Source organism: Salmo salar, chromosome 16 (assembly GCF_965601325.2).
Source record: "Salmo salar chromosome 16, fSalSal1, whole genome shotgun sequence".
In the NCBI taxonomy this organism is placed as follows: Eukaryota; Metazoa; Chordata; class Actinopteri; order Salmoniformes; family Salmonidae; genus Salmo; species Salmo salar.
This window is the reverse complement of record NC_138306.1, coordinates 78,523,149-78,540,000: the sequence shown is the minus strand read 5'-3', so window position 1 is coordinate 78,540,000 and position 16,852 is coordinate 78,523,149. Positions and strand designations below refer to the sequence as shown.

Here is a 16,852-nt window from a genome sequence, read left to right as displayed (position 1 = left end):
TGTAAAGTGCAAGAGGGACATAGTGGGATAGCTCGATGCCTTATTTATTTGGCGGGACGGGATGTAAATGTCACTATGACTACCAAACGAACCCAGCAGCTGGTGTCATCTGGGTAAATTAACAAATCATGGTTCTGTTTAAAATGTTAATAACAGGGCCCTTTAAAGGGTCCATCTCTTAATAAGATAGTCTATTAGTGTCTTGGTAGGCTTATAAAAGCCCAAATGTCCATGGCTAATTGAGGAAGAGTTCAAGTGTATTTGAAAGATATATGGTTTGAAATAAATAGTATTTTTTTGGGGGGGGGGTCCAATACAGGTCTGCTTGATTTAACTTACCGGCCATGCCAGGTAGCAGGGGCGGACTGGCCCTCTGGCAAAATGCCAGATGGGCTGGTCCATTTTTTGCTTAGTGGTCCTGTTAAACTTGTTTTTTTGGGCTCAGAATGATCACTATCTGGCTAATAATGGTGGCCTAAAATAAAAATGGGCTGGTGTGGGGGCCTGCAGGAAACCAGCACCTCTTATCTGAAAGACATAGGGTAAGCCATTTTTTCTTCAAGCCTTTTCTGTCAAGTCAGCCTTATTTCCAGTACTGTCACAGCTGCCACAGCAGCATAATCAGGTGACAACCCTGTGCCAATCACCGGACTGAAAAAGGCCACCGGGGCGCCACGTGGCCTCTGATTGGCTGAGAATGAAACCAGTTTACACGTCCCCAGCAGGGCCATGTGTATTCCTAGTGGCCCCAGAAAGCGCCAGATGTGTGTAGTGCAGATGGCCACGGATGATTGGTTTGGTTCATGACTCTGGAATATGTTCATGATGAAACACCCTCTGTGTCCCAAATGGCACCCTATTCCCCATCTAGTGCACTACATTTAGCACTACTGCCATTTGGGACACATTCATTGCTTTTGGACCGCCAGAGGAGCTTCGATCAGCCAGGTCATCTCCTGCAGGCCTGGTAGAAAGGTTACCTTCTCCACACATCACACTCCTTTCCCTCTTCATTGAGAGGCACTCTGCAGCTGCAGCGTTTTCACAAGGTGGATTAGTGGTCAGGATTAGTGAGGACCTCTCCTCCACCTAGGAAACTGACTGGGAAGTAGAGTCAGTTCCCTCTTCCTGGGCCGTGGCCAGCCATGATCACATCACTCCATGGGAAAAGGATTACCGGCGTGTGTGTGTGTGTGTGTGTGTGTTTGTGTGTGTGTGTGTGTGTGTGTGTGTGTGTGTGTGTGTGTGTGTGTGTGTGTGTGTGTGCGCGCACGCGCGCATCTGTATGAAGTAGAGCGACATTGAGAGAACACATGATGTAAATGTAAGTATGCAGTAAGTGACTTATTCTAGTTAGAAAGGGATGAATCTGTTATGTTATTGCCTGTGTCATTATTGTTTAGCATCTCACTCTCTAAATGTCACGCTTTTATCGTTGGGGAATGGCTGCATATGAATTAACAACCTCAGAGACTGGCTGTTGCTTCTGTTCCATTGGTGTATGCTGTGTCTGTCTGGGCCTCGCTTCGCGTCTAGCTTTGTGATTGAATGGAGGTTTCCTGTGAACAGCTGTAAAATGTATCCACTACTCTAGTGATACAGAAATTGTAATAGACAAGTTATTGTTGTGCTGTGCCCAGTGTATCGGTCGAAACATGGTGACCCTACAAGCTTTCCACTGTAGTCATAGAATTACATTGACTTGAATGGGGATGCCCATTCCAGTTATCCTATTTCTATGGCTTCCACACACTGCAGCGGTAGATGACATCCTTAAGTGAAGGTCCGACCCATGTTACAGACGATGACTGTACCTCCCACAGACCTGTTAGCTTGTTTTAACGAGCAGTAGAACACATATGGAGCACATGGGCAGCCTGTGGTGACCATAAAACATGTCTGTGAGGAAAATGACATAAAATTAAGTGTTTATAGTGAGGCTGAGGCAAGAAGCCCATCTAAAGGGTCAACCGTGTCCACATGAGAGAGGATGAGTGAGCCAATTGGACGCATTGGATGATAAGGTGGCCGTGGTCATGTATGAACGGTCTGGGAGTGTTGGTGCTGGGATGGAACCAAACCCTTCACACCTAGTAGCCCCTCAGGACCAGTTAGAGATACAGTTCTCCATCTACACTTTTAGACATTGAGAATCATTTAGTCAGCCAGTCAGCTAATCAGCCAGCCAGTCAGCCATTTAGCCATCCAGTCATCAGTCAGTCATTCAGCCAGCCAGCCAGTCAATCAGTCAGTCAGTCAGCCATTCAGCCAGTCAGCCAGCCAGCCAGCCAGTCAGTCAGTCAGCCAGCCAGTCAGTCAGTCAGTCAGTCAGCCATTCAGCCAGTCAGTCAGTATAGTTATCATTTAGTAGTTAACGGGCCTGCTCCCTCACCACCCGTGTTCCAGGCTCTGTAGAAGCTGCTGTAAGCAGGGACATGTTAATTGAGTTCAATCAAGCTGAGCACTGTAGTTCTTTTCTGCCAGCAGATTACCCATAATTTCTCTTCACTAACTGAAATGAACAATAACCCTGCTCTCCTCCCATCATGTCTGAAACGGCTGATTCGAGGTAGTCGTGACAGAGAGAGAGAGAGAGAGAGAGAAAGAGAGAGAGAGAGAGAGAGAGAGAGAGAGAGAGAGAGAGAGACAGAGAGAGACACAGAGAGACACAGAGAGAGACACAGAGAGAGACACAGAGAGAGACACAGAGAGAGACACAGAGAGAGAAACAGAGACAGAGCATTCTCTTCACTCAGCTACTACTGTCTATGTTGAATATTTCCATGAAAATAGTTTGATTGAATGGATACACTTTGAAGAGGGAAGATATATTTCCAATCTCTCTCCTCCTCTCTGCTGTAAATACTCAATTAAACTGTTGACATTTTCAACATGGCGGTACTCAACTGAAAAATCTATTGGATGTTTTTACTATTACTCATTTTGTATTTTTTGAACCGATTGAGAACTTTACTACCTTCTGTCCAAATTAATACAGACTTGGAAATGTGAACTTTTCAGACGAAGCCAAACCGGATCATTTGGAGTTGATAACTTTCCTCTAAAATACAAAGCTGTTTTTATTTGACTTTTGCCACTCATAATGCTTTATACAGTGCATGTAAATGTGCCGTGTTATTTTGATAAATCAAGAAGGTAACAACCAACGTGCTTCTCCTTTTTCACCCAAACACCTTTCAGACGAGGAAACAGCAGTAGGACTAGAGAGAGCTCCCATTCTGCACCTGAGAATCCATTCACACTGCAGGAGCCTAGTTGACAGAGGACATCATTCTTGGGGACTTTTATCTACGTGAAGGGAGAGACGAGCGAAGACACGCCGAGCTGTAAAAATGAGTGAATGTAGCCATAATGGTCTGTGTTTAATCTGGGCTGATAGGAGAGAAAGAGAGGCAGTGATGGAGAAAAGGCATTAGATGTCCAGTGTTCCAGTGTTCTAGTGGACACATAGCCAGGACACATAGCCATTAGTGGACACATAGCCAGGACACATAGCCATTAGTGGACACATAGCCAGGACACGTAGCCATTAGTGGACACATAGCCAGGACACGTAGCCATTAGTGGACACATAGCCAGGACACGTAGCCATTAGTGGACACATAGCCAGGACACGTAGCCATTAGTGGACACATAGCCAGGACACATAGCCATTAGTGGACACATAGCCAGGACACATAGCCATTAGTGGACACATAGCCAGGACACATAGCCATTAGTGGACACATAGCCAGGACACATAGCCATTAGTGGACACATAGCCAGGACACATAGCCATTAGTGGACACATAGCCAGGACACATAGCCATTAGTGGACACATAGCCAGGACACATAGCCATTAGTGGACACATAGCCAGGACACATAGCCATTAGTGGACACATAGCCAGGACACATAGCCATTAGTGGACACATAGCCAGGACACATAGCCATTAGTAGACACATAGCCAGGACACATAGCCAGGACACATAGCCATTCGTGGACACATAGCCAGGACACATAGCCATTACTGGACACATAGCCAGGACACATAGCCATTAGTGGACACATAGCCAGGACACATAGCCATTAGTGGACACATAGCCAGGACACATAGCCATTAGTGGACACATAGCCAGGACACATAGCCATTAGTAGACACATAGCCAGGACACATAGCCAGGACACATAGCCATTCGTGGACACATAGCCAGGACACATAGCCATTACTGGACACATAGCCAGGACACATAGCCATTAGTGGACACATAGCCAGGACACATAGCCATTAGTAGACACATAGCCAGGACACATAGCCAGGACACATAGTCATTAGTGGACACATAGCCAGGACACATAGCCATTAGTGGACACATAGCCAGGACACATAGCCATTAGTGGACACATAGCCAGGACACGTAGCCATTAGTGGACACATAGCCAGGACACATAGCCAGGACACATAGCCATTAGTAGACACATGGCCAGGACACATAGCCATTAGTGGACACATAGCCAGGACACATAGCCATAAGTGGACACATAGCCAGGACACATAGCCATTAGTGGACACATAGCCAGGACACATAGCCATAAGTGGACACATAGCCAGGACACATAGCCATTAGTGGACACATAGCCAGGACACATAGCCATAAGTGGACACATAGCCAGGACACATAGCCAGGACACATAGCCATAAGTAGACACATAGCCAGGACACATAGCCATTAGTGGACACATAGCCAGGACACATAGCCATTAGTGGACACATAGCTGTCACGTCCTGACCAGTAAAAGGGGTTATTTGTTATTGTAGTTTGGTCAGGGCATGTCAGGGGGTGTTTGTTTTGTGTGTTTCGGGGTTTTTGGTTTATGTTCTATGTAATCTATTTCTATGTGTTTATCTAGCTTTTCTATTGCTATGTTAGTTTTGTCAATGACCTCCAATTAGAGGCAGCTGGTTGTTGTTGTCTCTAATTGGAGGCCATATTTAGTTGGGTTTGTTTTCACTTGTGTTTGTGGGTGGTTGTTTCCTGTATAGTCTGTGCACCTTACGGGACTGTTTTCGTCGTTTGTTTTGTTTAAGTGTTTTTCCTTCAATAAATAATAAGATGATCAATATACCCGCTGCATTTTGGTCCACTCCTTACGACGACCGTTACAATAGCCAGGACACATAGCCATTAGTGGACACAGCCAGGAATGAAAACGGAATATAGCTCAGTCCTATGTGACTACTCATAAGTTCTCACTTTCAGTAATGACTGTTTATTCATCATTTAAAACTCTAATTGGAAGAAACGATCCAAATGCAATATGAGTTGTGTGTGACTGACTCTGTGAGTGCATTAAAGACTGGTAGAGATTGTTCTCTAAAGGAGACTTCTTGCAATTAGCTTTTAATTATGCGAAACCGTCTGTGATTTCTTGTTTTAGTTACAGATTGCCACAATGCTCAAACAACGCTTAATTAGTCAGTCGTTGATTAGCAAGGTTAGTCCCTGGGTTCCCATGGCAACAGGGGGAGGAAAGTAGCACTTTTCTAAGTCATGCTGCGAAAGGTCCCCCAATACTCAGACCGACCTGTAGACTGCAGCCTTCCTGTTAATGTCTGCTACTGTTACATCACTATCATCTAGCTACCTGCTCTTCAGTCTGAAGAGGCTTGGGGTTGGGTCTCTACTTGAAGAGCATCTCTACAGACTAACACATAGAGATGTAGATTTCAGTTGAACTCCACTGTGAAATCTATGGTCGTTTCAAAAGCCATATTGATGCTTATCCAGTGTCTGCTTTCATGAAATATGAGGTATTTTTAATCTCTCTCTCTCACTTTCACTAACACTCTCTCACTCTATCTCTCTGGCATGGATGAATTATAGGACAACCCCCCCCCCCCCCCCCCCCCCCGTTAATTAGCTGCGGAGTTGTTTCTTGTAAATAAAACATTAATGAAGACACAATTAGCCAAGCCTGTTGAGTGCTCAGCAGCTGTGCTAGCCAGCTGTTTTAATGGAGGGAAGATATAGACGGTTGAAATGAGAGCGGGTGAATGATGTTGGAGGAATGGATTGGAGGAATGGATTGCACAAGATGGAGGGATAACTGAGCTGAGATCAGTGGTATTTAAGACGAGGGAGGAATGGATTGCACAAGATGGAGGGATAACTGAGATGAGATCAGAGGTGTTTAACCTCTTGGGGCTAGGTGGGACGCTAGCGTGCCACCCGTGGTGCACTCCATCAACAGCAGGTGCATTTCAAGAGCGGCAAATTTGAATCCAAATAAATGTCAAAATTCAAATTTTTCAAAAATACAACTATGTTACACCATTTGAAAGATAAACATCTCCTTAATCTAACCACGTTTTACGATTTCAAAAAGGTTTTACGGCGAAAGCATAAATTTAGAGTATGTTAGGACAGTACATTTACAAGAGTTGTGTGTAATGTTTTGTCAAGTCAAAGACAGGGTCACCAAAACCATAAAACCAGCTAAAATGATGCACTAACCTTTTACAATCTCCATCAGATGACACTCCTAGGACATTATGTTAGACAATGCATGCATTTTTAGTTCTATCAAGTTGATATTTATATACAAAAACAGCGTTTTACTATGGCATTGATGTTGAGGAAATCGTTTCCCTCCAATAACCGGCAGTCAAGTCAGCGTCACAAATTAAATAATTAAAATTAGAAAACATTGGTAAAATATTATATTGTCATTTAAAGAATTATAGATTTACATCTTTTGAACGCAATCAACTTGCCAGATTTAAAAATAACCTTACTGGGAAATCACACTTTGCAATAATCTGAGCACTGCGCCCAGAAAAATACGCGTTGCGATACAGACTAGACGTCATGTTGGGGAGATCTAAAATCGAAAATACTATGTAAATAATCCATTACCTTTGATTCTCTTCATCAGATGTCACTTCCAGGTATCACAGGTCCATAACGAATGTAGTTTTGTTCAAAAAAGCTCATCATTTATGTCCAAAAATCTCCGTCTCGTTAGCACATGATGTAAGCCAGCCGGACTTCTCGTCATGAACGAGGGGAAAAAATATATTTCCGTTCGTTCAAACATGTCAAACGTTGTATAGCATAAATCATTAGGGCCTTTTTTAACCAGAACATGAATAATATTCAAGGTGGACGAATGCATAGTCTTTTATAACGTATTGGAACGAGGGTACCCAACATGAAGTAGCGCGCCAGGTGTCTAATGGGACATCACCGTTCCATGGCTCTTGTTCGGTCAGATCTCCCTCCAGAAGACTCAAAACACTTTGTAAAGGCTGGTGACATCTAGTGGAAGCAATAGGAAGTGCCAAAATATTCCTAAACCCCTGTGTTTTTCAATGGGATAGGTTTAAAGTCAATACAACACATCAGGTATCCACTTCCTGTCAGAAAATGTCTCAGGGTTTTGCCTGCCAAATGAGTTCTGTTATACTCACAGACACCATTCAAACAGTTTTGGAAACTTTAGAGTGTTTTCTATCCATATATAATAAGTATATGCATATTCTAGTTACTGGGTAGGATTAGTAACCAGATTAAATCGGGTACATTTTTTTTATCCAGACGTGCAAATGCTGCCCCCTAGACCCAACAGGTTAAGATGAGGGAGGATTATCATTTTTTTATAAGCATGGCCTTATTTCTATTACAGCATATTGGATGACTGTCAGTCATATTCCATTCTCCCAGCTCAATGTAACATCGATTGGTTTAGGCTACATTTAAATGTTTAGTCATTTAGCAGACGCTCTTATCCAGAGCGACTTACAGGAGCAATTTGGGTTAAGTGCCTTGCTCAGGGGCACATCAACACATTTTTCACCTTGTCGGCTCGGGATTAGATCCAGCGACCTTTCAGTTACTGGCCCAACACTCTTAACCACTGGGCTACTACGTGATACTCTAATGTTCCCTGTACCCATCATGAGGTTGCTACAGCCTAGCCTATGAATGAATGTTTACAACGTACAGTAGGTGCACAGGTTGAGATCATTTTTAGTAATCAAGGTGACAGACAGTGACACATTCAATACCGAGTTGCACACTCTTGTCTGCATCTAGCTGATATAGGGTGTAATCATTAGTCCAGTTGCAAACAAGAGTTTCTATTGGACAAATGCAGGTATGTTTATCCCCGTTTCATTCCGTTTTCTTCCGTTTCGAAACATTTTACAACAGAAGCGACGCAATGAGTACACCCCTGATCACACGCGAACACAGTTCACTTTTATAGCAGACATACAAACAGTTTGTTGTGTCAATAATTTATTCTCGCAACTATCTACGCACTCTCGTCCTCTCCCCTTTTCCCTTCGCTTGTGGACTTCAGTGCACACCACATCAGCTGTCTGTGACCAGGCGAAACAACTTTTCCAAGCCAAACCTTCATATCATAACCTCTAACCGCTACACACAGCCTATGTCATTGTCACGTCATAGTCAACATAAACTCAGCAAAAAAAGAAACGTCCCTTTTTCAGGAACCTGTCTTTCAAAGAAAATTTGTAAAAATCCAAAATACCTTCACAGATCTTCATTGTAAAGGGTTTAAACACTGTTTCCCATGCTTGTTCAATGAACCATAAACAATTAATGAACATGCACCTGTGGAACGGTTGTTAAGACACTAACAGCTTACAGACGGTAGGCAATTAAGGTCACAGTTATTAAAACTTAGGACACTAAAGAAGCCTTTCTACTGACTCTGAAAAACACCAAAAGAAAGATGCCCAGGGTCCCTGCTCATCTGCGTGAATGTGCCTTAGGCATGCTGCAAGGAGGCATGAGGACTGCAGATGTGTCCAGGGCAATAAATTGCAATGTCCGTACTGTGAGACACCTAAGACAGCACTACAGGGAGACAGGACGGACAGCTGATCGTCCTCGCAGTGGCAGACCACGTGTAACAACACCTGCACAGGATCGGTACATCTGAACATCACACCTGCGGGACAGGTGCAGGATGGCAACAACAACTGCCTGAGTTACACCAGGAATGCACAATCCCTCCATCAGTGCTCAGACTGTCCACAATAGGCTGAGAGAGGCTGGACTGAGGGCTTGTAGGCCTGTTGTAAGGCAGGTCCTCACCAGACATCACCGGCAACAACGTTGCCTTTGGGCACAAACCCACTGTCGCTGGACCAGACAGGACTGGCAAAAAGTGCTCTTCACTGACGTGTCGCGGATTTATCTCACCAGGGGTGATGGTCGGATTCGCGTTTATCGTCGAAGGAATGAGCGTTACACCGAGGTCTGTACTCTGGAACGGGATCGATTTGGAGGTGGAGGGTCCGTCATGGTCTGGGGCGGTGTGTCACAGTATCATCGGACTGAGCTTGTTGTCATTGCAGGCAATCTCAACGCTGTGCGTTACAGGGAAGACCTCCTCCTCCCTCATGTTGTACCCTTCCTGCAGGCTCATCCTGACATGACCCTCCAGCATGACAATGCCACCAGCCATACTGCTCGTTCTGTGCGTGATTTCATGCAAGACAGAAATGTCAGTGTTCTGCCATGGCCAGCGAAGAGCCCGGATCTCATTCCCGTTGAGCACGTCTGGGACCTGTTGGGTCGGTGGGTGAGGGCTGGGCCATTCCCCCCAGAAAAGTCTGGGAACTTGCAGGTGCCTTGGTGGAAGAGTGGGGTAACATCTCACAGCAAGAACTGGCAAATCTGGTGCAGTACATGAGGAGGAGATGCACTGCAGTACTTAATGCAGCTGGTGGCCACACCAGATACTGACTGTTACTTTTGATTTTGACCCCTCCCGCCCTTTGTTCAGGGACACATCAATTTCTGTTAATCACATGTTTGTGGAACTTGTTCAGTTTATGTCTCAGTTGTTGAATCTTGTTATGTTCATACAAATATTTACACATGTCAAGTTTGCTAAAAAATAAATGCAGTTGACAGTGAGAGGACGTTTCTTTTTTTGCTGAGTTTAGCTACTAGAACTAACATGTTAGTAAACTCGATACAATCATGCAGCACAGTGTACAGTCAGCAACAAGCAGTTTAGCAGTTACACCGGTGGGCCCCGTCAGTAATAAATTAATAAAAGTAAAAGCTTACATTGACTTGTAAGAGTTCCAGTGTTGGATAGCCATAGTCAGCACGCCAACATAGCATCCCTCTCTGTTTGAGCCAGGTGTTTGAGTATGCTAAACTATCTAGCTGCATTCGATGCCAGCTAAGTAATTGAAAGTGAAACAAATATTTTCTATGAAATATAGCTCTCGCTCTCTCTCTCTTGCTTGTTCTTAATTTTGGAAGGAATTCATTTATTAAAAACTGTTAAACTATTGTCTTTTTCTTTAGCTTATGCTTTCAGTACTAGATTCATTCTCTGATCATTTGATTGGGTGGACATCATGTCAGTTTATGCTGCGAGAGTTCTGATAGGTTGCAGGACGTCCTGCGGAAGTTGTCATAATTACTGTGTAAGTCTATGGAAGGGGGTGAGAACCACGAGCCTCCTAGGTTTTGTGTTGAAGTCAATGTACCCAGAGGAGGACAGAAGCTAGCTGTCCTCCGGCAACACCATGGTGCTACATCACAGAGTGTTGCTGAGGATACTGTAGATCTTCATTGCAAAACAGTGTGTTTTAATCAATGCTTTGGTGACGTGAATATATTTAGTATAGTTTTATCTAAAAAGGATAACTTTTTAAATGTTTCACTCTAAAAAATGAAAAACTTCACTGAGGAGGATGGTCCTCCCCTTCCTCCTCTGAGGAGCCTCCACTGGCTGAGATGCTAGCAGATAGTTTCATGCTTTATGTTTTTACCTCTGGATGAAATGTTACTTTACACTTCAAAAAGAAAATGGATCATCCTATTACCTGGCGAAAAGCCTGTAGAGATCTCAGGGAGAATCATATCCATTTTAATAGCAATAGCCAAGGCCTCCACAGCCCGGAAGCCTACATGAAAACTCTGATCTCTACAGCCTTTTCACTGTGTGCGTGCATGCATGTGTGTGTGTGTGTGTGTGTGTGTGTTTTGGTGTGTGTATGGCTGGGGGCCCATGGAACTCTTGTTCCATCCCCTCAGTGCTCCTTGAGGTAGGCAACTGTGTGAGTGACAGACAGACACCCCACCGATCCAAAATAAATATGCAAACCCACCGAATCAATTCAGGTATTTTCCAATTGATGAGGTACCTAATGGGGATATGATATGATATGATTGGCTGGTGGTCAGTGACTACTATATGAGATATCATAATGGTGATAAACCTTCAGTGACCCCCAGCCTTTACCTGTAGCTGGCCAAAATCAGGAAGGGATTTTTCATTTATTCCCTGAGCATTGACATTTGTGGTATTGAAAGAGGACACTGAAGACAGTTCAGTGTGTACGCTGAGACATTCTCTTGTTTTCTATTGCAGTTTAATGTGAATGAGTGTCCTGAGTTGTCCATTAGGATGGAAATGGATGGCTCTGACAACTGGACCTGTATGTAATCATTATGTTAGATTGATGTTAAAGAGTCTATAATACAGACTAATACATCTGGATGTAGTATGTGTGCATGTCTGGAGAGAGGATGAATTATGCATTGGGAAGTCTAATATTATTATACAATAAGGGTAATATGGCAGAAAATGCTTCATACCGTTTAAATACAGAGGTGCTACTTTTTAGTAGTGAGTTTCTCAGAGGACAGTGCCTCCACGGTCTGGTGGTGATGCCATCCATGTTTTTGGACTTTACACCCCTGTCTGTCAACCGTCGTGTGCTCCGTTCCGGGTGCGAGTGGTCGTGTGTTTACTCCTGACTCTGCCCTCCCATTGGCTCTCGCTGCCCCGGCTCTGACTAGGTCACAGCTGGTGCTAGTGCTCTGGCACGGCTGGGTGAGCAGACAGCTGTAGGCCCCGGCAACCACAGCTACTGCTCTATCCTCTTCTTATATGTGTTCCATTCTGTCTGCATCTTTTCTACTGTTCCTGTGTGGTGGAAATAGCTTAGAGAGGGGTGATAGGTTGGAAGTGTTGCCACTTTGAGATGAAAATGCCACTGTAAACAATTGTAGTGAGGGCAATTATTACTTCCTGATTCATGATGGTCAAATCAATACTGGCAATGCACATAGAGACTTAACTAAGGCCAGTAATTTATTTGACTCTGATCCCACTTCCCAGCACCAAATACCATTTAAATGATCAGCATATTTCAGCTTGTTTACCTGTGTTAGGAAACAAATGTGCTTATATCATGTCATTATAACACCTTTACGACCCTCTTATGACAGTCCTATTAATCTACCTTTCCCTCTCTCCTTTCTCCTCAGTGGACGACTGCACGGATTGGTCAGTGGACTACTTGAAATACAAAGTGCTTTTGGGGGAACCGGTGCGGATTAAATGTGCTTTATTCTATGGATACATCAGAGCAAACTACACCCACTCCCAGAGTGTGGGACTAAGCCTTATGTGGTATAAAAGTACAGGACACGGAGACTTTGAGGAGCCTATCTCTTTCGACGGCATCAGAATGAACAAGGAGGAGGACGCTATCTGGTTTAGACCCACCGAGCTCCAAGACGTTGGACACTATTCCTGTGTATTGAGGTCAGTTGTTCTGTTATGTTCCTGTGTATTGAGGTCAGTTGTTCTGTTATGTTCCTGTGTATTGAGGTCAGTTGTTCTGTTATGTTCCTGTGTATTGAGGTCAGTTGTTCTGTTATGTTCCTGTGTATTGAGGTCAGTTGTTCTGTTATGTTCCTGTGTATTGAGGTCAGTTGTTCTGTTATGTTCCTGTGTATTGAGGTCAGGTGTTCTGTTATGTTCCTGTGTATTGAGGTCAGGTGTTCTGTTATATCTAGTCAACCTAGAGCAATTTAGTGCTATTAAATATAACTGCTATCTTATCTGGTAGTTGTTGAAGTGCATTGTGGAAATTGGTTATCTTCCTTCCAAAATGGCTGAGTTTCTGTACCTATCCTATTCCTGCTTGTTTACATAGCAGTTGTGGTAAAAGAGTGGGGGAGAGGAGTTTCTGCAACTTATGCACATAAATCAAGCTGCTTTAAAGTCCTCCCCTGCAGATTACTAATGAATTCTCTAATCCCCTGCCAGAAGAGAGTTGGACCTGGGTCCACACTGTTAGAGGCCCTCCCTCACTTAACATGCTTAGTTTTTTTTTCTCCGGGGGACAATAAGGTATTAAGTGTCATTGGCAGACCCATAACTCTTAGGCTTCTCAACTCCTGTTCTTTAACACACCATCTATGGAGTCTGGAGCGAGGGAGGAAAGATATGAAGATGGACAGTTATTCACAGTCGAGAGGTGGTGGTGGAGGAAACAAGAGAGGTGTAGAGAGGCAAAAAAGGAGAAATAATGTACCTCCTCCCCTTGTCGAATAAAGACACCCGACGGAGGACAACATTGTCATTGTCATTGTCTCAACTGGGAGAGGAACCATTGTCAATCCAACATATTCTTTCAGAGCCCCTCCTTTCTCCAAACACTGTAAAACCTGATGAATGGTTTCCCCACAACTTTGGAAAGATTGTGGAAGCTCATGAAAATCAAGTTGTTTCTGTGTTTTGATTGAGCTGTCCCTTTAATAAAGGCTTTGAGGTCTATAAAAAACTCCCAATGCTGTGTTTGCCCTGGTTCTGCCTGCCTGCCACACACACACATACACCACTACCACAGTCAGTGTGACCTCTCTCCTTCTTAGCCTCAATTCAGCTGAGAGAATTTGCCCTGCCGTTCAGCAGCGGTAACACTTGCATTCCCCTAGCTAACTGCCCCTTTGCAGCGCAGCCAGGGAGCATGGCTCAGAGAGGGAACACAGGCAGGCAGTTAGCCAGGGAGCATGACTCAGAGAGTTAATAGAGGCAGGCAGTTAGCCAGCGAGCATGGCTCAGAGAGTTAACACAGGCAGGCAGTTAGCCAGGGAGCATGGCTCAGAGTTAACACAGGCAGGCAGTTAGCCAGGGAGCATGGCTTAGAGAATTAATAGAGGCAGGCAGTTAGCCAGGGAGCATGGCTCAGAGAGTTAACACAGGCAGGCAGTTAGCCAGGGAGCATGGCTTAGAGAGTTAATAGAGGCAGGCAGTTAGCCAGGGAGCATGGCTCAGAGAGTTAACACAGGCAGGCAGTTAGCCAGGGAGCATGGCTTAGAGAATTAATAGAGGCAGGCAGTTAGCCAGGGAGCATGGCTCAGAGTTAGCAGAGGCAGGCAGTTAGCCAGCGAGCATGGCTCAGAGAGTTAATAGAGGCAGGCAGTTAGCCAGGGAGCATGACTCAGAGTTAACACAGGCAGGCAGTTAGCCAGCGAGCATGGCTCAGAGAGTTAACACAGGCAGTCAGTTAGCCAGGGAGCATGGCTCAGAGTTAACACAGGCAGGCAGTTAGCCAGGGAGCATGGCTCAGAGAGTTAACACAGGCAGGCAGTTAGCCAGCGAGCATGGCTCAGAGTTAGCACAGGCAGGCAGGCAGTTAGCGAGCAGCTCCTATCCTCCCTCTTCCATGATTCTCTATTCTATTCAGTGCTGCGGTAGGCTGTGTAGCCGATGCCTGAGGAGGAACACGATCACTCACCGTGGGGTTATTGTGTATTCAGGCCGAAAGAGTTGAGCCAGGAGATTTGATTTGGATGAGTGTGTTGCTTTGTAGTTAGTCACAACTGTTTACACCAATTAGGGGCAACACTGCTATAATGATAGGAAATCATCCCATTGTTATGTTCTTTGCCACTGCGTGCCGTCAACCTTTACCAATCTCCAGGTCCGTAGGAATCGTCGGAAGAGGAAAGAGGGTTTTCTCTAGGGTTTTGACAGGATGCTTCTGGATGCAGTCCCACTGGTTTTAATTCCATCAATGTGCTTTAATTGAATTGTTCAATTGAAGAATTTATGTTATTGATTGGCTGGAGAGTGCACATACCTTATCGTTGCTGTCTGATTAAAACCTCTTCTCTCCTAAACAGAAACATTTCTGGAAATATTTTCCCGTTAACTAAAACACATTTTCTTGGTCCTAGAGTTATGACTGTCCTTACTCCACTCCATCACTGTTTTACCACAACTACTATGTAAACGTCAAGGGCTAGGATAGGTACTGAAACCCAGCCATGTTGGGAGACAGATAACCGATTCCCACACTGCACTTAAAAAACGATCAAATATCACTTTCATTTAATAGCACTAAATTGTGTATCACAGCTCTACAGATGTAGGACCTTCATTTGATCCAGAGGACATTGAGGGGAGTTACTGGTTACAAAAGATGTAATCAAAAAAGGTTCAACCGACAGCGACATTATGTTACCCAGGTAGAAATCCTTGGCTCTCAAACATGGCATGTGTCACGGTTGTCGTAGGGTAAAGCGGACCAAGACGCAGCGGGGAAATGTGCACTCATCTTCATTTTTTTTTTTTTTTAAACGGACAAAGAAGGTAAACCAAAATAAATACGTACACAACAAAAACGCAACGACTAATAACAGGCCGGTAAGGCAACAAAGCTATACTCAGCACAATCCCCCCCCCCCTCAAAACACTAAAACAAACACATACCTATATATAGGACCCTCAATCAGAGGCAACTAGAAAACACCTGCCTCCAATTGAGAGTCCAACCCCCAATTAACTAAGCATAGAAATACAAAATACTAGACTAAACATAGAAATACATAACCATAGAACATTGCCCAAAACCCGGAATAATAAATCAAACACCCTACTAAACACACAACCACCCCGAACCACATAAAACAAATACCCCCTGCCACGTCCTGACCAAACTAGAATAACAAATAACCCCTTTTACTGGTCAGGACGTGACAGCATGTGTGTTTCTGTGAGACGTATCTTCACATTGTCCTCCCTGTGATGAGGCAGATTTTGTTCCCTTCCATATGTTGGACATGTTATCTCCCTTAATTAATCTGGAGGATTCATTTAGTCCAAATCTGTTACCAAGTACGCTACATGCCAACATACTGCAACGCTCCATGCTTTTCTGATCAACAGATTGACTTCTGAAACATATTATTAACACTAGACATTAACATTGGAATATCCCTGCCATTTTTGTATCTGTCGGGAAGTTTGCCATTGTAGTCATACAATGAACAGAAAACCGAAAAGGAAGGTTTGCAATTGTGAACAAGCCTTTTCTTTTTCTCTGTAGCTATCCCTAAAGAGAACATTTCACTGGATTGCTTTCCAAGTCAATAAACGTTCACTTCCTTGTCAGGTTGCATTGCTGCTGTCTGGCTGTGCAGCCTGTGGTAGTGAAAAGAGAAAACGTGTTACAGTATTGTTTATTAATAATTATATAGTAATAACTTATTAACCTCTAAGGTTAAGGGCATCTTTCCTTGAATGGCTCATTAGTTCGCTTCATTGTAGGTCGTTTTTAGTGGAGAGCAAAGTGCCTGCCAGTTAGAGCTGGGAAAACCTACTGTACCTTAAAGAGAGAGAAACCCAATGCTCTACTCAACTTCCTCTGTTTCAGGTTCAATACTTCAATGGAAATGTTTTTAAATGTATAGAACTGCTGTATATAGAATCAACCTGCGATTTGACTTAGACTTAAAATCATCCTTTGATTCTGAGAGATGTTCCTTTCAGTGTTTATCTATTCAACATATCACTGACCCCAAACCCCTCATCTTTTCTCATTAAGTTACCCCCTGCTGTACAATATTGTGGTAGATATTGTTGCTGTGTTGACACACATAGTAAAATATGGAAATGGAATGAACAGATCCCAACAATAGCGTGGCTGTCATTATAGAGATATGACTTATAATTCCTCCCCTCTTTTTGGGCCCAATCATTACAACACTGCAGCAG

The 16,852-nt window shown here is 44.0% G+C and overlaps 1 protein-coding gene across 2 annotated transcripts in view; it reads left to right on the top strand.

Annotated features, from left to right (window-relative positions):
• Positions 1-16,852, top strand: part of LOC106574938 (interleukin-1 receptor accessory protein-like 1-B) — a 343,657-nt gene that overhangs the window by 111,861 nt on the left and 214,944 nt on the right. For both annotated transcript variants that reach the window (XM_045697956.2, XM_045697955.2), the window contains exon 3: positions 12,331-12,610. In XM_045697956.2, coding sequence (XP_045553912.1) covers positions 12,331-12,610 — 280 coding nt within the window. The remainder of the gene's footprint in view (positions 1-12,330; positions 12,611-16,852) is intronic.